At 43.2% G+C, this 23205-nt stretch overlaps 2 protein-coding genes across 2 annotated transcripts in view; one reads left to right on the top strand and one right to left on the bottom strand.

The window, feature by feature from the left end:
- Positions 1-14513: 14513 nt before the first annotated feature.
- On the bottom strand, positions 14514-16182 carry SOWAHC (sosondowah ankyrin repeat domain family member C; the record flags this gene model as incomplete). The annotated part of the gene is made up of 1 exon (XM_082487819.1): positions 14514-16182. One exon carries the CDS (start codon positions 16180-16182, stop codon positions 14632-14634), a length of 1551 nt encoding a protein of 516 aa, XP_082343945.1. The 3' UTR covers positions 14514-14631.
- A 314-nt stretch (positions 16183-16496) lies between these two features.
- Positions 16497-23205, top strand: part of SEPTIN10 (septin 10) — a 32916-nt gene continuing 26207 nt past the window's right edge. Inside the window, exon 1 of the mRNA XM_082485344.1 lies at positions 16497-16625. Coding sequence (XP_082341470.1) covers positions 16596-16625 — 30 coding nt within the window. The 5' untranslated portion in view covers positions 16497-16595. The remainder of the gene's footprint in view (positions 16626-23205) is intronic.

Genomic DNA, 23205 nt, shown 5'->3' with positions numbered 1-23205 from the left:
CTTTCTGCTTTGAGCATTGTCATTCATATTTAACTTACTAGAAAGTAAATTTCAAGGAAGTATCAAAACAGAAAGCTGAAAAGAAATGCATTTCATTTTGAAAAAGCAGAAGTGAAACAAGTAATGTTCTTCAAAAAGATTTTTTTTTTTCTGAATAGACAGTTAAAACCCAGCATCAATTCACAAAATGTCGCAGCATTACTGAATATTCTCCGAGAAATAACTCCCACATTTGTATATAAGTTGCTTTCCAGGTGGGAACAAGAGAGAGAAGGAGGGGGATGCAAATAGCCATAAGGAGACAGTAGTTGCAGGCCCTTCTGCCCATCTCCTCCGGTGAGGGCCCTGGGGCCCCAGTCCTGGTTTGCTGGCAGGACTCGGAGAAAATGAATCTGCCCGGGGCTCCCAGCCTACAATGTGCACAGATGGAGGCGTCTTGAGCCAAAGGAAGAAAATCAAAACCTCTTGTTCTGAAACAACTTTGATCTGGTGAGGGAGAGACCTCCATATGGATGTTAAAGTAAGCAGAAATTCTTACTGACAGTGTGACCCACTTAGATTTCCTGTATCTACGGACTTAAGGAATAGCCATTAGAACACTGATTTTTTGTGACCCCCCTGCCTGTTTGTGAGTGGCCCCTGAGATGCAGCCCTGATTCAGGGCAAACTCAAGAGGGCAGGAACCCCCCTCCCTCTGAGTCAGCCCTAAAAGCACCGGCCTTTCTCCACTAAGAGCAGAGGGACTGAGGGTCTCAAGTCCATGCTCTGACTGATTCTGCTGGGAAAACTTGGGTATTGCAGCCCAGGTGCAGCCACGTTGCTCACCCTTCAATTTTACCCCAAATTTTCAGACCACTTAGTGTTTGGTTTTCAATCCACACTTCAGCTTGCTTCTCCTTCTTGATCTTCCTAAAAGTCATATTTGCTGTCTTTGCAAGACCATTATCAAACAGCTTTTTGCTACTGTGAATACAGAGGGGGTAAAAACACTTCTGCCAAAAATATTCGAGAGATTTCTACTTTTAAGGTCAGATGTCTCAGCTCTAAAACCTTTCCTGCACATGAACTCTACTGCCTTGTAATGGGTTAACCATCTTGATATGGAAATGCTTATTTCTGGAAAGAAGAACCCATCTGCAGAGGCACCTCTGTACTAATGTGATGGAAGGTGTGACCATAAGGTGTGTGTGGTATAAAAGAATCAGGAAGGATAAAGCCTTATTTTCATATATAAGTCAGTGGAAATTTTCCAATTGGAGTGTTTTGGCAGCATATCTTTATTTGAAAGGGCATATTACTGCAATGTGGCGTTTGCTTGCTTTCCAGATATACTATGTACTCCATTGATTAAAAAAAAAAAAAGTAGTATTTTGGCATACAACAAAGCAAAGAAACAATAATTTTAAAACACAGCACAGAAAGTCTTCTGGTGGCAATCACTCCAAGCAGTAGGAGGTTAGTATTCAGCTAAACTAGTCTTCTGGTACAGCAGGTTCTGGCTATCGAGGCTCCATTGTCATTTACACGCAAGCATATTTCAGCAGTTAGGATGTCTTCATTCCATTTTGTTTGGATTTGGCTGGTCTCCTTGTGCTTGTTACTCTCTGAGCGCACTTAAGGGACCAACCCCTTCAGTTACATGTTCAGTTACACAATGATTTTTTCATCAGGTTGCTCGTGAGTTGCTATTTGCCGAGTGCTGCGTTAGAAGCATTTGCTGGTCTCAGGAGAGGCGATGCTTTACTTGTCTTGCGAAGCAGAAGACAGAAGTCCTCACAGGCAGGAAAGGCTAGGCTAGATGGAAAATGCATTAGCATAAGTAAGATACAAATTTAAGGCATGGAAATTGTACTTGCAAAATACATCTGTGTGAATTCTGGCATTAAGGAAACCCTAGAAGCCACAAAGAAAATAACTCCCATTAGCCTGGGAATGACAGTAAAAGAGGTTTAAACTAAATGATATTACACGATGTTTAGGATGCACCAACAGCACATATAAACATAGGGGTCTAGCTGCACAGTGCATCTGAGGATTACTAGCAGTTTGCCACTGAGAGAAGGGGCAGTCCAGCCATTCTCCATCAGTCCTAACCTAACCCCTCCAGCCCTGTTCGCAGCCACATAGCTTTTTCCCTTCTCTTGAACCGTCTCTGTCTCTCAGACTAGAATTGGTGAGCCAATTCTCACCTGGCAGAAACTGCTCACCTTTTTTTTTTTTTTTTGGGGGTGGGGGGGATATTTTTGGTCAGCACAGCAATTTCAATTGGTGCTTCATTCCATCAGACAAGCACCAGAGCCACTGCTCAGAAGAGGTTGTGAGCTTTCACCTGGTGTGAAGGGGGCTGGCAGAGGACCGGTACCTCCTCATTCAGTGGCACGAAGCAGGTAGGTTGGCACTCTTCTGTCATACTGCAGGACCTGGGAGCTAAAGTACATTAACTGTGTTGTATAATTGTGTCACTCAAAGTAGTCTGTTCCCTGGCTATAAGAATTCATAATCTTTCTGCAGGATTTATAGTGCTGCATCATCTTTTTCTCCATGTAGAGCTGCTCAGTATAGCGGGAAAAACAGTTTGTTTGGGGGCACAGAGTATGTACCCCTTACAGTAAGAAGGATATGCCTTAAGTAGATGGCAGGCATACTCTAAACAGTGCTACAGAAAGCTATGCCTTTGGACAGATGATTACTCACAGTTAGTTTGCCTTTTTTCTCCCCAGTTCCTGTGAATTTACAGTGTCACTGTTTCTCATCGTGTCAACAAACCAGCCCCAAATACCCAGGGTTTGTCCTTTCCACAAAACCTCAAAAAGACAGAAGAATAATACGAAGACGGTCGGAAGTCTCATTCAGAAGCAACCACGTCTATATGGGTTACTGCTGGCATACTGCATTTTTTCCTGTGTAAGTGTTGCTCTTTTCAAGTTGCTATCGGTACACAGCCTATTCCTTAAAATACTACAATGCCAGTTGCAGTTACTGCCTCTTGTGCTGCTGTCCCAACTTGACGGTGACTGCTGCTAAACTGCAGTATAACTGAAACGCTGAGGTATTTGCATAGGAAGGTACTTTCTGGAGTCTAACCAAAGTTTGTAAAAAGAATAGCTTAAAACTGCAAATGTATATGGAAGGTCTAGATAGTGTAGACAAGATTAATTTGGGACTTTTAGAACAGTAAAGGAGATTTAGCCACGTATCTTTTATTAAATAGCATGTGGAAATCCCCATGTCCAGCTTGGAAAATTTTGATATAAACTATTTAATTGCAGATGACAGTCTTCTTGAGCAGTGCTAGCTCCAGCTCTGACCCTTTTTAAATACCAAATTCACTAGAAAAGAAATACAGAAAAACTGTTACACATACAAAATTGCTGAAGAATGGAATGCTTTCCATGGTGATTTAAAAGAAAAAAAAAAAACACAAACCAAACCAGAAATCATGTTCTTAAATTTAAAACAGCATTTAGGGGCTACAACAATGTAGAAACCTTGGCAGGATAAGGAGCTCTGATTGAAGGTTATTGTTATTATTCATTTTCTGGTAAAGCAGGAGCCAGTTGTGCTACAGTTTATCCCAATAATTTTAAAGGGATTTTTTTAAATACCTTTATTTGGTTCTTTTATCATTCTCTTAAACTTTTCACTACTTCTGGTTTCATTTTTTTTTTGGTCAAAACCACAAAAATTTGTTAAGGAGGACTTGGTTAGTTCAAGTCAAATTTTCACTGCTTGCTTTCTCACTATTGTTTCTTTCAAATCTTGTATGAGCCAAGGTTAGCTCAATGGGTTCTGAGCTTCAGTTTCTATCCCTTGATTTGTACATTAATATGGCTCTTTTGAAGTTACGTCTGGCTCAATTTGCAATTATCAGAACATAATGAAAGAAATAAAAGTTGGATTGAGTAGTTCCTTGAAATTATTCTGTAATCTGTGGACTAACAACTGGTCTGCTATGCCATAATTTGCTGTGACATGGTTTGTGGTGTGCAAATGATTGAGAACTCTGGCTCTCTATTGAGTAATTACCATAAAAATTTACATTGGCTTAAAAGTACTTATCCTCAGAAAGTCCTTGTTCCCTCCTTTGACTATAAAAAGATTAAAAAGAATAACTGATATAGTAATTTAACTTCTTGATGACTGTATTAGTCCTGTAGATCCTGCTCAATCAAGATGCTAACACTGCTGCTGATAAAATACGAGTTGGCAGACGTATGCTGGCACCAAATATATTCTTGCACTTGACATGAAGAAAGTGTTGCTAAGGTTAATCATAAGGAAGTTCTAATTAATCATAGCTCTGGAGTGAAATAGAAGCAATGTACACAAATACAGAGCAATTTTCAGCAAAAAGCCCTAAAATTTTATTATTATCTCCCTGTGAGACTGCAATTTGTAATTTGCACTGTAATTCCATCAGCTGTCTTTTCTGCTTCTGTGCACAATCAGATATAGCATCACTGTGTCATTAAAGAAACAATTATTCTAACAACAGAACTAATAAATGCCGTCTGTTAGATGCAGGATTTAGCCAGCAAATACAAATAGACCTTTTACATCAGTACCAGCTAGGATTAACAGTGACATTTAATGTCACCCACTCATTCATGAATTGCCACATTGTTATTATAAGCCACAGGGTGGAAAAAAAAAAAAGGGAGACAACTAGCAAAGGCAAAGTTATTCATGGGAGTGAAGAAACTATGACTATTTAAAGATATTAGTCAAAACCTCTAAGATTAGCAAATATTTGACTCCCACATAAATTGCATATTTAAGATCGTAGGACTGAATATTTAATAAGAATTCGGTTGAACAGATTTTTTTTCAGGTACAGTACGTTGTATTTCCTACTTGTTCACAGACTTTCTGTGTTAACTTGGGCAACTCATACAACATTTGTGTGCCTCATTTCCTCAGGCTTAGGATTTTTGTGGTATATTTTACAGCAGTGTTTCCCATTCTTATATGTGGATTGGAAGAGATTTAGTGGTGTCTATAGAGAACCTAGAGATGCTCTATATGGGTAGGGGAGCACTGCTGTTACCATAAAACATAGGAACCTGAGGATCCTATCACGACAAGTGCCTTTTCCCCCCTCACATTTCCCAAATCAAAAAGCAGATTATAGGGAGCAGCAGGGTTAGTGAGATTCTTAACCGGTGTATAGTTAAAGTTACACTGTAAAATTAGACTAGATTTCAAATGTCAATTTTTTAACAGAGATTTTTTTTTTTCTGTGGTTGTTTTGTAAACATTAGTGTAGGAACACACCAAGTAGATTTTCTGTAGCCCTCATCATTATGGTAGTTAGGTATCAAGCCCAGGTTCTAAATGCAAGTTGTCAGCTAAGGCCTTGTAGCCAGTCTTGCAGTCGTAGGCTGATTTTTACATATATTCATTGACTAGGCTGGGCTTAAGTTCCTTCCTAGGAATATTAAATCAGTTTAGCCTGAATTCAATTGTGTTGTTTAAACTAGGTTTTAAGAACGTAGGTTTGAAGATTCAGGCTAATGATATCCCTTTAATGCTATTTGAAATTTCATGAATGCCAAACATTCTTGAAGATTTTTAAATGAGTTGACCAGCTCCTAGAAGAGTCATAGTGAGGTGTGAGGGAAAAGTAGGAAAACATCTAGCCAAAAGTGGCATGTCTTTTCTGTTTTGCATGTGTATATATGCATTTGATCTGTTTTGCATATATGATCCCTGCCTGGCTCCCACCATTTGAGCAGGCTACAAAGATTCTAGGGACAGTGGGAGGAGCTACACCCTTTCTTCTATGTGGACACCACCTGGTATTGTGGGATACTGACTGTGATTTAGCAAGACCAACCTACAACCAGTAGCAATAGCAATGTTGTCAACAGTTTTGACAGCCTAACACACTTCCTCCACTCCCAATCAATCAAATTTCACTTCCTCAGTATCACTTCCCTGTTGTTTCATTCAAATGCACGTCAAAAGAGCAGGTGAAACCTTCAGGAGGCTGTAAAGAACCATAGAAAGTCATCCTGGCAACAGCAGCTCTGTAGCTTATGGTAACAATTCCTTTCTAAAAAGACCACTGGGGAAAAAGCAATATTCTCTGAGTAGGTAATTCTTTATCACTGACCCACTAGAGTAACAGGTGTTTTCTGTAGAGGTCAGTGGGATTTAAACCAGGCAGCGGAAAAGGACCGCTGAAGAGCTCTAGTGTGGAATGGGGAACACTCAAACCATACAGTGATTAAAAAAAGGAGCTGTTGCCCTGTACTGCTTAGTCACTGTGTGTGCTGGCATGCTTGAGACAGGTTACTTTTTTTTTTTTCCCATCTTTTCTTTAGCTCAGGCATTCAGTTTGAAGGGTGTGTAGGGAAGTGAACTTTGGAGGTGATTAGTCATCTGTAAAGTTACAGTCTTCTACTTTTAATAGGATGTGAGGCAAAGTTTTCCAGAATTTGGATTCATCTACGCAGGGATGAAAAGGGACTGACTCATCTGCAAAGGAGAATGATGCGGGCATTCAGGTTAGCCAGAACTCCCTCCCATTTACGACCCATCATAAAAGACACTAGTTTTGACATGGGTAATAGAATAATCAATGGAAATCCTGTGAGCTATGCTTAGTGTTTCTTATACAAAGTGGTCTGTTATTCAGTGTTGCCTTTAAAATACGCAATACTGCAATCATTGAGGAGAAAGTGTGGTCTTTTTCTATGTTTGCCCACCAACTTCAAGTTTTTTGTCTATGTTATAATTAGAATGCTATATGTGGAGACCTTTATCATCAACACAATTTTTGTTCTTCCCACTCTTGAAATCTAAAGTAGAAGAGAAAAACTTATGTCTACTAAGAATTAAATGGAAAAACTAAAGAGCTCTCTTTATTTGAAGCATCCCCATTTTCTGAGCTTTATAGCTCTATTAATAAATATTTGTGCAATACAGACTACTAAAAAAGTAGCAAAATAATGGGAAGTAGCCAGGAAAGAAGGAGGTAGGTGCACAACAGATGAATGAAGATGCACAGCACGGCACCCCTGAGAGCTCTGCACTTTGCCAAGCACCATCAGCAAGACATTTTCAGAGCAGGTCTTTGCTATCTAGTGGAAAACTGGTTGCTTTGTTTTCAGCCAGGGTGTTCTGGTCTAGGAGGAGTCCTATTTTAATTTAGAATTCTGTGAGTTTTTATCTCTTCTGAGAAGTTGTCTTAAACTTTTCTACAATGTAAAAAATAATGACTCCTGTACAACTGGTGTATCAGAGAGAAAAAAATATCAGTCCCTCGGTGTGTGCAGCAGAAGCCTCCATTTATCTGTACTCACCTGTTCACAAACATTACTTAAGCCAAATTTACTCCAGTTCAGAGTTTGGGGTTTCATCTTGTTTAAGCCCCACAAAGATAAACTCTGTAGAAAGGCCACTACCGCATTTCTCTTGCACACACAAGTTCGAGAACTGCCCAGCACTTTACAGATGTGGGCACTGGGGAGGTGACGCTGTTACTGAAGGTGCGCATCTTCCAGATCAAACACAAGTTACTTGTTTTTTGCTGTTTTGCACTTTTATAATTAATTTACAGAATGGTTTTAAAATATGGAAGACTCTGGACCTTTATGGCCAAGAACATCTGTGTTTTCAGTTGGATGACTCTTCTTTTTTCTATTTTTTTTTTCTCCCAGTGTTGTCTCCCGAGGATGGCTTTAGTTATCGCAGAAGCAAAAATTTTGCTAAAAGGAAGTTGAGATTGCTGCAGGAACTTGAAACAAATGTTAGAAGATGAGAATATTTCAGCTTAAAACCCCAAACCCTAATACTTCCTATCACCCTGACAGCTATTAGTGAGCTACAATAGAGCCCTTAAAAGAAATACTTCTTGGGATGTAGTACTGCAAGCTATTAGCCACCATGCAACTAACTCATTTTCCAACTCCTATGCAATGAAAAAACATCCTTAACAAATGATGTCTCTTAAGAACAGATACGATAATTTTGCAGCAACTCCTCTGCAGTAGTTTCCTGTAGCAGCTGTTCAGCGTTGATCAAACTGATTTCTAGCAGTGGCTAAAGATTAGTAACATACTCTAATTAGCCATATCTGCTATATGAGGCACTTGGCACCACTTAAACGTAAAAATCTCCTAAGCACTCCAGTTTCATCCACAGGTCAATTCATGCCATTTATTCACATGCAAAAGTGTAATACCTGTATAAATGTCACAGCCAGATGAAACGATGTAGCACCTCTGCTTCCATCCCCATCGAGGGAAGTACTACCAGCAGCTCCAAAAGGCTTCAGATGTACCAGTGCTACAGCTCACACTGCAGCTGCAGACTGCATGAGGTGGCAGCTACGGCACCTGCAGTCTAGTCTACTCAGCCCATCTGTGACAGAAGGGGAAGTTTCAAGAGGCAGAAGACAAGCCCGAAGTTGATAGCTAATGGTCCTGCTGTAGGAGGCAGTTGAACCAGCAGAACATAGCTGCATCCCTTTAATTATACTCTCCCAGATCATCATGGAGTTACTTCCATAAGATATACCTATAGTAAGATACTATGTGATACGTAACAAGGAAAAGAAATAGCAAATATAAATGTCCTTGAATATTCAAGTGTTACAAACATGTTTTCTGGTATTTTGAGGCTTTATGTCATGCAGGTTTAAGTCCAGTGAACAGAGCACATCTTTATAGCCTGCAAAGTTAATTTTGTCTTTTTGTATTTAAAGTAGTATCAGGGACAGCACCTCTTTAGTATGAACTGTCCCAAGGGATTTCTGTGCTCCAGCAAATACTGCAGACATCGTTTATCTCTTTTTTTAAAAGCAAAAAAACCACACCACTAGAAAAAAAAAAACAAAACACCGCATCCAGCTTCAAAAAGAGGTATCTGTTATTTATGCTCACTCTACCACCAGTTTCTCAGGCACTCCAAGGAACCGCAAAGTGAAATAACCGGTAGAGCTCAACAGCGAGCTAGCAAAAGTGAAAGGCTTCTAGCTTCGGGGGACAAATACTGAGGAAATAAATGCCCAGTGTTTCACCTAAAGTTAGGGCTAGCTCTAGATACAGCCCAAGCAACTGAATTATTCTAGTGGTTAGAAACAATTAAGATTAAATTTCCAAAGTCTCTCTTCACGGACAAGGATTGATGCAAGGATGCATTCTATAGGCTGGCTGCTTTACACTGACAGCAGCAAGTTGCAACGATCTACCTGCATCCATGCAGAGGCCTGCATGGACACAGATCTGTTGACTTCCATTGTCACCTCTTGACAGTCCCACCACAGTCTTGCAAAATGCCTTTTAATGAAATAATGGCACCTTAAAATAGATTAGTATAACTTGCTAGCTTCTCCTCAGGCTTCCGAGTCATCTAGGGTGGGAGAGAGTTTACGGCTGTCTATATAGAAGGGTAGGTGCACCTAAACTACAATGGTTCATTTGGTGTGACTAACCTGGCTGAAAGGACACAGAATGCTTTTGCACCTTGACCCGAGTACTACCTTCTTTTAAGGTAACTCTTCCACATGCCACTAGCAGCTTAACTCCTTTTAAAAATCTCAGAATACCACAGAAGATTAAATACCTCACCTGTAACACAGTCTTATTAAAAACAAACAAACAAACCCCGGTAGCTTGTCTCAGTTTTTCCAATAACGTATGCATATTAGGACACCAATACTAATTTTGGCTAAACTGAAAAATGATACAAGGTAAATTCTGGAACAGCTGCAAAATGATAAAACAAGATGTTTTGTTATAACAACATTGGGAATTCAAAATCCTGTCTTCCATCTTTTTGTCAAACTGTTCACATTTTAACACAAACTGAATAGCTAGTCCCTCTCCCAAACCCTAACATTAATCTCAGACTTCTTCCTTCTCCCCACACTCAGATAAGGACACAAAAAAAATGACAGTATGTGCTTTTTTTTTTTTTTTTTTCTTTTTTTTCTTTTCTTCAATGCCAACAAGGAAACAAAATGCATGACTAAAGTATTTTTTCCTGGATGAAGTCTCCCAAGTTTAATCTATTGCCTTCAGGTTCACATGCAATCCATATACCTCAAGGCATATTAAGTCTGGACTGTAGCCCCTTTACCCCTCCTTTCTAGCCAGTGGAAAAATAAGTTAGCAATGCAATGCTGAAAGGCTTCTCTCCCAGTGAGAAGCGTAAAGTTAAGTGGGGCCATTCTGATGTACCAGGACTCTCCTGCAACAGCTGGAGCTACACTCAACACAAGAGTTGTTTGTGCTTTTGCAAACGGCACTAGCTACACTAAGAAATGTTGGTAAAAGGACCAACTAATTAGCATCAGACATTAATTTACATTAGACCTCTCAGCAAGTCATCTCTCTCAACTGTTATTCTGTAGGAGAAGGGATATATGTTTAGATACTATTTTCTAAACAACCAGTCAAGCTATTGCATGATCAGCAACGCTCCTGTAGACTCCTCTCCTACTAAGTCCTCCTCCTCCGCTGTAACCTCAGCTGCTTCCTGCATGCCCCCACTCTTCCCTAAGCTTCCAAGAACACTTCCCCCTCCCTTCTCCTCTCAGCCGTGTCCCCAGACTACTGATTTGGGGTCACTTGGTTTGGAACTGCATGCATCCTGATCCACCCGCACGGTAACAGATGAGCCTTTCTTCAGTCTGAGCACAAATCTGGATGTCTCTCAGAGGAGTTACTGGCAGCATAAGGTTTACTAATTTTAACATATATTTTGGTAAGGCAACAGCTTCAAAGAATTTTTAGATATACCAAAATCCCACAGTCTAGCTTGGTAATGAAATGAAACTTCCCTTTAGCAAATTTGCCAGCTGTAGTTAAGACACATTATAAAAAGCCTTAATCCTAAACCTTTTTTAATTAGGTATTGACCTTTACATAGTGACCAAAACTAGTATTAGCCTTCCCAGAGTCAGAGATATTTAACTACATAGAAATAAGGTCAGGACGCTATTTTAAGTTAAGCAATGCCACTCTCCCAGGCCCTTATTTAGACATACTTCTCTGCAAAAAAAAAAAAAATAAAAAAAAATTATTGCATCTTCATTTACTTTGACATGAGCTATTAGAGAGTAACTGCCAAAGAAAAATGTTACTGTCTTGCAAACAACTCAACTGTATTTTTTCTGTCTTACTCTTTGAGTGTTACACAGTACTGCGCATCTTCATGATAAAAAAAAAAAAGACAAAACAGTACATAGTTTTAACAGTGAATATGCAAATAGCACCTAAGCATGTAGCAATGTAGCATACAGAAGTCGATTCCAGCATAAACAATTCATGGGTTCTTTTTATTTCAGTAAAACTAAAGCTTACAGATTTTCAACTCATAACCATTCAGAAAGACACCCATAAAAAGTTGTATTAATAAAACCTGGCAGGCTTCCAGGCCCCTAAAATATGTCAAACATAGGATACAATAAAAGATATCAAATGTTTACATTACAGTCTTGCTGCCTTACACACCATCATAAAAAGTGAACACACATTCAGTAACTTCAAGCATACCATTAAAGACACCAGTAAGTGCTCCAGTTTTCTGTACCATACAACTTTATTTCAAATTCACATCTTTCTAGGTAATGTATCCAAAATATTTGACTCAAGAGTACCTCTAGACTGTAAATATTCTGTAACAGGGCATCATGCCTTTCCTATCTCCAAACAAAACTTGAGTTTTAGCTCGTTATAAAAAGTAACCATGTGGAATGTGACAAGTCATAATGTGAAATCAAAGTGCTTTAGTCCCATAGCGCAGACAGACACTAGTGGTTATCTCATCATTCGTCAATATATCTCAAACACCAACAGAGATGTCTGTTCTGTTGCACCCCATCTTGCAAAGACCTTTGGACTGTTATGGTGAAATTCAATTAATTGACAACTAAACAGTATGAGAGGACCAACAGTTTTACTCTGATACTTCAAATAATGAGTTATGTGAGGCATCTTTTTATAATTTTTTCAAGTTCCCTTAGTAATTACCAAAGTTCCACTGTATTATGCAAGATAAAATTATGTTCCAGTTAGTCTTTTAAAACACAGTGTGCTATATTCCAAATCCCAAAGCATCAAAACCCTCAGATTTTTTCCCCAGACCCCAACAGCTATAGAAGACTCAGAATTTTTGTGCAATTCTTTGCTATTTGCATGTGAAGAGATAAACACTTCACCCAACAGTTCATATGAAAGAACTAGAAATTCTCAAAGCAGAAAGTTACTTTAATAAGGTTTGGCCATAGGTAGTTGCATGGAATATATGCTCAATTCAGAAGTGGCCGTGCTGAAGAGGGCTCATATTGCAAGTGTTCAGTCAGAAAACTTCCTTTCTACAGAAGTCTAAAAGAGCTATTTATCTTCCAGAGTGAAGGGAGTTTAAAACTTAGGCATTTAATTCTCTTCTGTGTTACAAAAGAATTAGCTCTATAGTGTAATTTGTATGATATTCCCCCCACACACTTGCAGACACCCCATTTTTGTAGAAGAGCTAAGGGAAAATTTCTGGTCCTGTCTCACAGATGTAAAGACAAAGTGCTTTGCAAGACTGGTATTATCCATCACATTTGTGGCAACCAACCCAAAATGAAGGCACATGAAATCTGTAATAATACAGTTTATAAATTATAATCTAAAGCTGAACCTCTGTATAATTTCTAGTCTTTTTGCACAAAAGTAATGACCAGCACCTATGCAGAGATTCAAATTTTCCTTTGATGTAACTTTTCCTGGGAACAGTCAAGTGTCACTTGCATGCCTATGCAAATACTGTCATTTCTTAGGTTTTGACACAAAGTGCAGAAATTGGTAGTTGATCCGCATGGGAAGTCTGAAAGCAGGGAATCGCTAGCACTCCCTTCCCCTGTCACTACAAGAAATGTAAGCCATCAGCAACAGCTGTTACCTTGCAAGTGCACAACTCCCAGCGGCAGTTTCCCTGTGAGGTGTTCTGGAGCTTGTGGTATGCATTTAATCAGTGTCTCAAATTTGGATTTTAACATGTCAAGGCCTATCTACTTTTGCTTAATTACTGGCCAGACATGCACATACATTCTGAGGAAGCTAACTCGAAACATGCTTTGACAAATGTTGCACTGAAACTGGTCGTACCTTAACATCTAAGCATAGATGAGTTTCTACCTTGAGCAGCACTCAGGATCCATGGTCAGCTCAATACCTCATTTTTAAGGAAAGCCGAGTTTGGATACAAATCTGCCTCCTACATTTCACTGGAATCGCTACCTTTAAAGCAGAGAAACAAGATTCAAGGTTTCTGAAAGCTTTAGCAGACAGATAGGTTCATCATCAGATTAAGACTTACTAAGTTGTTAAACAACAGTTCAAAGCCTTGGTTATCACTTCTCTAGCAATACAGGTTTAAAAGAACTCAAACACCATTGCCATCACTTAACTAGAACATGTCATTATACTGCTTTCACTCAGGATGATAAAGAGGGATAGAGTTTCAGAGTTCTGGTTATTTTCACCTTGTGTGTGAATTCACACCCCCTCTTTTTTTTTTTTTCCCCTCCATTTCTGCACAAAGTCAGTTGAAGGGATTGGCACACAAGTTACTAGTGAACACAGACCTGTAGCTATTACATTACAGAAATATATTAGAGTTTCATGAAGATTTCATGCAATGGTGTCTGTGCTCTTTTCTAAAGGAGAACGACTTTCACAGGTAGCACATACAACACAATTTTCTGATTTTAAATGCAGTGAGTTACACAAACAACATTAACAAGAATTGACCAGACAATAACTGGAACTGCGCTATGTCTGGCACTTGAGAATTCACAGTGATTAAAATAAAATTGCTTCACCTAAGACAAAACTTAAGATACCAAATATATAAAAAGACTCTTTGCTTCCATTATCTTGTATTAGTATTCCAACAGCAATAAGCTCAGTAGTACCTCAGACAGCAGAGACTTCTGCACGTGGTCAACTTTATTCATTGTTTGCAGTGCAATGGATTTTTTAAAAAATATATATTCATGATGTCAAACCAGGCAATTTTCAATGAATAAAGTCAACATAGGCTCAAGTCTTTGCTGGATTGAAGATTGGATTCTGACGGGAAACCATTATCTACCGTCTCATTTTGAGTACCCAACTCCACACTGTGCCAGGTGGTATTGCTGTTAAAGAGAAACTTAAAGTATATTTGCATATTACTGAGGTGTTCTTCTTACATAGCAAGTTGTTTCTAAGTAGTTTATAGTACCAGTTGATAATATAAGAGTAGAGGATTTGCACTTTTCTTTCCCCCACTCAACTCGCTAATCCTAGTAGATTCACTAACACAGGTTTCCTCCCAAAGCCTGCCTTTGGGGAGAAAGGAGCACAGCTTTTAAACACCCCAGCGTTTCTCAACGCACCCGCTGCCTCTCATTTCAGCACCGAGGACCTAGCCGAAGCACCTGCTCTCGGGATTTGTAAGCCACCAGAGCCCCGTTGACCCACTGGGCTCACTGACCCCACCAAACTGAATTTAAGCAAGATACTCAGGACCCATCTCCCTGGAGCACATGAGTGTAGATGAGCACCCACCCGTTCCTGCTTCACCTTCTGCGCTACACCCTAGGGCACTTTGGTCCATGTGCCCACCTCCCGGACCTCCTGCTCCCTGGCCTTATCCAAAGACATTGGACTTTGGCCTGAGCTTGAATGATGCTTTCAGGGATTTCTCCTCGTGCTCTTCTTCCTCCGTGTCACCGCGAAAGGAGGGCGTGTTGTGGATGATCTGAGTCCTGAAGCGGATCTTATTAAGCCGAGGCTTCATCCGCCCGCTGCCGGAGGCTTTCCTGGTCATCTCCTTGCCCTTGCCTTGCACTGCTGCCCCTTCGGTGCCCTCAGCTTCCTCCCCAGTGCTGTGATGGTGGTGGTGGTGGTGGGAGAGCCGGTAGCTCATGAGGTTGGAGGGCAACACCTTGGAGAGCCTCCAGCGCCCGCTCCCATTGCCAGCAGCCCCTTCCTCCTCCTCCTCCTCCTCCAGGGCTCCCACGAGACTCCGCATGTCCCCCGAGGTGCCCTGGTGCAGGTACTGCGCGGCCTTGCGCCCGCTGTAGTCACGGATGTCCACGTCGGCGTCATAGGCTCCTACCAGCAGCTTCACCACTTCGGCGTGCCCGTGCATGGCGGCTATGTGCAGCGCGGTGTGCCCGCCACTGGTGCGGGCATTGATGTCCACGGGCAGCTGGTGCCTCTGGGCAAAGTTGACCAGTGTGGCCAGCAGCTCCTGCCGCCCGTGCTTGGCGGCCCAGTGCAGCACCGTGAAGCCGGTGATGAAGTCCCGCTTACAGAGCAACGCCGGCTCGCAGCTCAGCAGCCCCTCCAGGCTCTCCCACCGCCCGTCCGAGGCCGACAGCATCCAGGCGTGCTCCAGGGGGTCCAGGGCCACGGCGCCGGTGGTGCTCCCCTCCTCCTCGGCGGAGGACGAGGCCACCGAGGCGCTGTCCGAGTCGCCGCCGCGGCCGCGGCCCCCCCCGGGCAGGGCACCGCGCTTCAGCTGGGGCGAGCCGCCCCGCGCCGCCTCCCGCAGGCTCCTGCGGCCGCTGCCCTGCGCCGCCGCCCCGGGGGCGCCCTCCGCTGCCCCCCCCGCCTCCTCCGCCGGCGGAGGGGGAGGCCGCCCCGGGCCCGCCGCTACCGCAGCCTCCTCGCCGCCGCCTCCGCCTCCGCCGCCGCGCCCGGGCGGCGGCCCCCGCCGGGAACCCTTCCGCTGGCCGCCGCCCGCCGCCGGGCTTGGCCGGGGCGGCTCGCCCCGCCGCCCCGCGGGCTGAGGGCGGCTGCCGGCATCCTCACCCGCCGACGGCGGCAGCGGCGGCGCTTCCTCAGCGCCCGCCCGCGGGGAGAGCGGCGGGCTCGGCCGCTCCGCGCTGTCCCCCACCGCAGCCGCCGCCGCCTCCTCCTCTCCGGGGCTCAGGGTGGAGGCGGGGGGCTCCGGGGCGCAGTACCGGCGGCGGAGGTGCACGTACTTGACGCCGGTGCCAGGCTCCTGTCGCACGGTGGCCACGGCGTTGACCAGCTCCTTGAAGCGGTGGCGGGCGGCGGCGCGGCGGCCGGGCTCGGGGGGGCTGAGCCAGTCCCGGAAATGCTCCAGCAGCTCCGCGTTGCTCGCCCGCCCGCCCCGCGCCGCCAGGAACCCCACCACCGACTCCTGCCGCAGCTCCGCCGGCTCCGCCATCACCGCCACTGCTCCATCGCGTCGCCGCGCCGCTTCTCCTGCTGCTGCTGCTGCGGGCGCGGCAGAGCCGCCGCTACCCGAGCCCCTCCTCCCGGCAGCGGCGGCGGCATGCCCCGGCAATCACTGCCGCCGCGGTGGCCCCGCCGCGCCACCCTCCGGCCGGGAGGGGCCGGCGCCGCCGCCCCGCACCACCAGCGCCCGCCTCAGCGGCGGCGGGGCGGCTACTGCCCCCCCCTTCCCGCCCCCTCCTCGGCTCCTCCCCCGCGCGTGGGGCCGCCGCCGCCCCGCCTGCCCCTGGCGCTGCCTCCGCCCGGCGGCCGGGAGCGCCCCGCCACGGCGGCCAGGGGGGGGGGGGGGGGCGGTGAGCGCCCTCTTCACCCGTTTTCTTCGCTCCCTCCTCGTCTCGCCGGGCTATGGCCGCGTCCCATGCCGGTCGGCAGCCGGTAAGTCCCCTCCGCCGTGCGGGATGGGGGGTTCCGCCGACTGTTAACGGCTGTGGAGACTGGTGGGCAGCCCCTGGGCTGGGGGGGGGGGGCGGTGTTACCTGGCGGTAGGTGTCAGCCCGGCGCGGCTGAAGGGACGGGTCCGGCGGCAGAAGGGGAAGGAGGGCGGCGGCGGTTACCAGCCTGTGGAGAGGTGGAAGCGCCGCTCGTAGCCATCTGCCCTGGCCCGGGGGTGGGGGTCGGGGGCCGCCCCAGGGCCGTGGTGGGGCAGCCGGCGGGGCGGCGCGGGGGGAGGCCGGCCCTCAGCGCGGGGCTCGGGCTAGCGGGCGAAGTAAAACCCGCTCGGTTCCCGGAGTTGCCAGGCTTTTAAAAAACTCGTCTTTTAAAGGATCTCGTTTTCAGCCCCATCTTAGCGCTCCCGTAGCATATGCCAAGTAACAAGTTGTAGCGCTGAATCTTGGCTGTTGAAGAAACTTCCCCTAACGCGTAATGGCAGAGCCGTCAGCTCTACGCTTTGAAGACGGGGAATCCATCCACACGTTGGTGCTGGAAAATTAGCTCCGTTTTTGAGTGTGGAATAAATCGATTTGTTTACGACTTGAGTTTTCTGCCGTGTTTTACATCTCGGCAATTCAAAGCGCAGGCGTGTTCTGGAAATAACATGAAGTGGGAGGAATTTGGGGGAAAAAATCCTCCACCCTAGCTGTGCAGTTAGCTACTTCTGCATTTTCTGGTAGCGGGAAGGTAAGTAAAGTACCTGTCTCCGGTGATTCTTGGCTCATTGCTGCCGCTGTGCTGTCACGCCTCCGTTGTGCCGGTAGAGCTGTGTGCGAAGGTGCCCTGTGAACTAAAAAAAATTGGAAAATAACTATTACTCATTTGAAATTTCCTTTCCTTGGAGTGATTTTCATCCGGGGCTGTGTCTTGCTCTGCTTATTGATGGCACACCCGAGGGAGCGGGAGCGGCGTGGGAGTAGGGGCGTGAGAAGGACGAGGGGCTGCTTTGAGTTCGGGTGCTGAAGGAATTATTTGTTGGACCATTGTTAGAGCCACCACAGGGCCTGACCATGTCCCAGCCAACCTCGGACTGGGAGTGAAAGGGCTCCATTCATGTTCCCCCGTGTGTTCACAACTTGGCTGTTGAGCATAGCTTGCTTTCTGCCGGGGCTCCCGCTCAGAGAGGTCCATTTCACACATTCTGTAGGGCCTATATGAATCCTTTGCAGTTGCAGTATAACGTAGTGCAATGCATTAGCTTTATGTAAGCTTTCTCTCTTCATACATCATGTGTGTATCTAGCGAGGTGGAGGGTCAGTGCTTGACAGGCTGGCTCTCGCAGGAGACCAAAAAAATGTGGAAAGAAAAAAACCTAAGAGCCAAAGCACAAGAAACAATATCAAATTATTTTGGTGGTTAATGTTTGTGTGAAGAGTGTGGACAAATGCAGTAAATCAGCAAAAGTGAGTGAGAGCAGGACTGAGGGTCCACTGAGTGGATAGAATTGGTAAGGGAAGAGAGAGAAGCATGTACATGGAACGCTTTACAGAGAATGCTGTAAAAACAGAGGTATAACATAGTTCTGTAATGGAGGAGGGTGGTTTTGTATTAGGTTTATAAATGTAAATGATGTAAATGTAATGATGTAAAATATATTTATATCAACATCAAATAATATTTCCTAGTTTAACACATGCTGTGTAATTGTTGAAGTGTTTCTTACTGCATTGTGGGATTTTGTTTTCAGTTGTTTTGCAAAAGAAATGTAAAATCATTCTCAGAATGCAGTCTTCTATAAATCTGTTTACAATCAGACTGCACAAGTCTGACATACAAGTATTTAGTACTTCTGATTTTTGAAAATTTGACTTCTGGGAAAGTTCTGGCAGCTATTGCCCCAGTACAACAGCGTACAGTGCTTGTCATTGATTAATTAAAAAGGAGGGGGAAAAAATCCTTGTTGCAGTCAAAGAGGCCTTCTGATAGCAGCCACCGTTGTTGCATCCAAAACCAGCGTTGCTTTCTCATTTGGACAAGGAGCAGCAACAACAAGGGGCTGATGTGGTCAAGGGTGAAGACAACTGACTTACTGCTCTTCAGGAAACACAGTGCTAAATCTGCAACAAGCACAGCTGAGCCAGCACACCCAGAGAGGTGCAGATTTTCCGAAAGTGACTGCAGTTGTGATACCAGTACTGATACCAGCGTGGGTATTGTTCTGTGTCAAGGCCATCTCAGAGGCCTACACCAGATTTCCGCTTCTTTGTTCTTCCTTCCTTGAAAACACACAGGTCAAAAGAGACCTTTCTACAAAACCGAACACTTTCTCCTTCTGCATAGCAGCAGCTGCTGATCTGAACCAGCACTGTCATCATCATCCTTTGTCTGGCACATGGAGTGCTAGCTGTGAGGAACTCGTTTCTTTTCTATTGTCAAGTCTTGATTCCCCACCTGCCGCCTCTTGCCACATCTATCTATAGACAATATGGAGGAACAGGTACTGCATGTGCTAGATTTTCGAGTTACTTAAATGCCTGTTGAAGAAAAGCCTTAGTGGCATTTACAAATGAATACGCTGCTCTCTGTGAAAATACCTCATCACAACTTGGAAAACTAGCAAAGTGTCTCTGCTTGTTTGTTTGTTCCTAAATACCTCAAAATACAGTCCAGAAGTTGCCTTCAGTAGCAGCCTGCAGATCATGCCTCCTGTTCTCTTCTGACAAGGCTGTCACTTTTTCCTCTGTCCATCCTGGGTGATTTCAGGGCATTCAAGAAGATCCTGCCCTGCCTCAAGTTTCTTCAGACAAAAATAGGGCAAAAAGGTCCCCCTATTTTTTTTTTTTCTAAAGTTTCCTTCCAAGGTCTCTTCATATATATGTGTATGAAGGAAATCTTGTGACGACTTATGGTTTAAGGCAACTTCAGCTGTCTTCTGTGTTGAAGTGGGCTAGAAAAGGAAAATAGTTGGTGCACTAGAATGCAATAGAAGAAGTCATTTGCAAGAGCCAAGATAAGAATTCTGAGCTGCTTATGTTTGGACTAATCCTTAAAAGTTGTCTACTGTTTCTGTCATACTCAATAAATTACTTGACAAACACGAGTGAAATTTGTCAAATGAGTTTTCACTGAATCGCCTTTTGGCCAATACTTTTTTTTTCTACACACCTTTTTTGGGGGACTGTTTTGTTCCAATCTTGACTCCTGTGTGCTGCTTTCTGTTTTGTAGAAATGCATTAATTCCATGTAATTTTAATGGATTTCCTTTTTTAACTCTGCATCTTCATGGACTTTTCTTTGTATTTTTTTCTACCTCATTCTCCTATATTTTCTGTTGTTTTTCTTCTGTCTTATTTTGCCAAGGTTTCCTTTCTGTTCCCTGTACTGATCCCATCTGTTCTCTGTCTCCCTCTCTCTCACACATGTATCGACATAAAGAGATGTCAATGCTATGTATGCCTACACCATGCACCTACATTTTAGATTTTAACTACCCAAAAATTGAAAGTGTTTTCCTACTTGCTTTCAAAATTGTTTAGTTTTTTACTTCCTTCATGTGTTATGAGACAACAGCAACATTGATGTTTACTGGACTAAATGTAACTTTGGCTATTAGGAAAGCAATTGACTGAAGAGAGTAATGCAATTTGGTATTGGAAGATCAAAGCAGATTTTCTGGTTTAATGAATGTCCACACCTGTTCATGGTAATGGAAGGCTCCGGGCTCTGAAAGAGTCACATCTGGAGTGTTCATGGGCACGTTAAGGTGGTGTCATCTGCCCTCGTGGCTGATGCCCAGGCATCCTTCCCAGGGTCTCTGCACAGCCTGCGTAGCCGCCTGGGCCTGGCAGGACCCTCACTTCCTGCCTAAGCACACAAACATCGATTACATTTTTTTCTTCAAGCTTTGGAGAGCAAATTTCAGTCACCTCTACAAGCAGAGTGGCAAGCTAGTTATTTGCCTGGACTGCAAGTCTGGTTCTGCAGGGGACTTATGCAGAGGGATGTGTATAGTCTGCAACCCACCTTTTGCTGTGGAATGGCCTGGTGGTGTGCAGTTTTAGTTTGAAATATGTGGCAAATTTAAATTCTTTTTTTTAGTTTGTTTCTGAAAGAAAAAAAAAATTAAAATGTTACTTTTGTCTCAGGCAATGATTTTTCTTTGTACGCAGTTTTTAATGGGTAAGACGAATTTGCATAAACCCATATACTTAATTAACTGAATTTGCAGAAACAGAGATGCAGTTCCATGAAAGCTATGCTACCAGCCCTTTCAAAAGGGAAGGGGGAAAGAGTGAGATGTGATTTAGACCATCTCAAGCTATCTAAATGGCATGCTACTTTGATAAGAGTATGAATTCTGAGAACATGGTGAGAAACAGGAAGCATTTACGGGAGTATTACAGCTCTGGTAGCATTCAGATTTGAGTTATCCACTAAATAAAGTTGGATGAGATGTTGTCTTCAAGCATAATTTAGCTGCTCCATCCAACAGATATTAATTTGAAAAGACTGGCTAATTTGGTGACTGGATTGTTTTGAGCATGATTTATATTTCTTCATTTTTGACTTGTCACCATTTTTCTAAACTGGTGATATAGTAGTAACTTGTTTTTCAACAGGATGATATGTTATTTCTTTGAGAAGTAGTAAGAATGCAGGCATCACATGGTCAGTTTTGTGGATTAAATTTCTCTGCATACTTGTTAGACCATAGCAGAGTGAAGCTGTATGAGGTGCTGGTGTTGAGGGAGAGACACGTGATGCCCTTGGAAAATTTCAGAAGGAAAAACGTAAACTATTGCTTTTCTATTAAGAGAATGCTCCAAGCGATGTCAGATGGAACAGGTGCACAAAGTGATTCTTCCATAAGGAAGGTGGAGGGAGGCGAGTCTCCAAATGAGAACAGTACCTCTTGGTCCTGTAACGTTTGTTGCATGGAGAACAGAAGTATGCAAGAATGTAGGCTTCTAAATCAGCGTGACTGAGACTGTTTAAGTTGAGCTGCACAATATTTCTTGAAAGTCTTGTAGTCTAAATTAAGAGCTTTTATTGCAGCATTTTTGGTGAAGCTGATTCCTGAAGACTCTGTTGGCTCTTGAGACAACTAACTGTCTGAGCAGTTTAGTAGCAGTGAAAATCCCTAAAAAAGTAGATATATTTTAAAAACAGAAATAGGTTCTTCATCCTTCTGTCTCTAGCTTTCAAAATTTTGCTATTAATGTAGTGTTGGTTTGGTTTTTTTGGCATGTGTGCACTACCAGAAATCTCATTGTATGTACTGTGATCAAGTCAACTCTGGCCATTTTCTTGAAAAAACTTACATAGGCTATGTTTCTGTACTATTTATCTGTAAAAAAAATGGGTTTTGAGACCCTGAATTATCCCCTTCTGATTATCCTTGCCAATTTTCTAATTAAAACAAGAACTTTAGGACACGACTTTAAAACACGTTCTCATGAATGGTATAAATAATATCATTTCTGCTTGAAATTCTTGTTCTCCCCTATCCTGTGGTTATGTATGTTCATTGTCAGGTCATGCTCAGCTGGTAAACGTATGAGGTTTTCGGGGGTGGTGGTTAGTGGTTTTGGTTTACTGTGTCATTACCTCTAACAGAAAGAATTAGAAAGAGTGATCTTGTGGTTCTGGTGCTAAATTACATGTAGGGTGAATGAGATTCACGTTCTTGCTCTTTAGTCTTTCCCTATTATCTCCACTAGTAACTTTGTATCATCTCTGCATGCACAAAGTGAAGATGATATGTCTCTTCCTCCCCCGGGACATCACTGAAGAAAGCTGTGCCTAAAGCACAATTTCTCTATTGGGGATGTTCTTCTAAGTATCAGGTTCTGTAATCTGTTTTTATGATTTACCAGGACTTTTGTGTCTTATGTCAGTTTTTTGTTTGGTGTCTGAAATGACATAGAACTTGCCATGTACTTTTATATATTTATATTTCCAGGAAAATGGCTTTAATTTTCACTCATAGCTGTGTAGTGTCACTAAATTAACTTTTATGAAGAAAGATAAAATAATCTACCTTAAAATAGCAGCAAATTTGAGATGTCTCAGAATATCTTGGCAATTGCATAAATACTTATTGCAGAAATTGTTAGTCTTTCCTGACTGCAGTACCCATCCATAAGAAGCATCTCTTGAGAAACTTAGAACTACAAAGAAATTAACCATCTGGGACATCAGATATAAATTTCTAAGTAGTGATACAGCCAGATGTCTATTGAATACAAGCATAGCCAAAGCTTTCTAAGCAAAGCACAGAGAAGGCACCTTGTTTTCCACATTTATTATTTCTCTTTGTCCTCTGTTTCATACAGAAATTTGGTTAAATTTTCAGTGATAAACAGCCAATGGAAGAACGAATTATTGTTGATTTCTGTTTCCAGAAAAGAGTAAACTTTTCTATGATTCTATGAAACTCTTGAGTTTAATTGCTAGATTGTAATTAATCTCTCACTTCCTTTTGAAAATGAAGTTAATGGAGTTAATGGCCGAGGACTCCAGTCATCTGTTTCTGTTCTTAGCTCTCTACAGCAAATACAACTGCAATACCATTTTCCTCAGC

This window comes from Vanellus vanellus, assembly GCF_965231255.1.
Source record: "Vanellus vanellus genome assembly, chromosome: 1".
In the NCBI taxonomy this organism is placed as follows: Eukaryota; Metazoa; Chordata; class Aves; order Charadriiformes; family Charadriidae; genus Vanellus; species Vanellus vanellus.
Note: the sequence above shows the minus strand (reverse complement) of the source record. Positions and strands in the feature narration are given on the sequence as shown.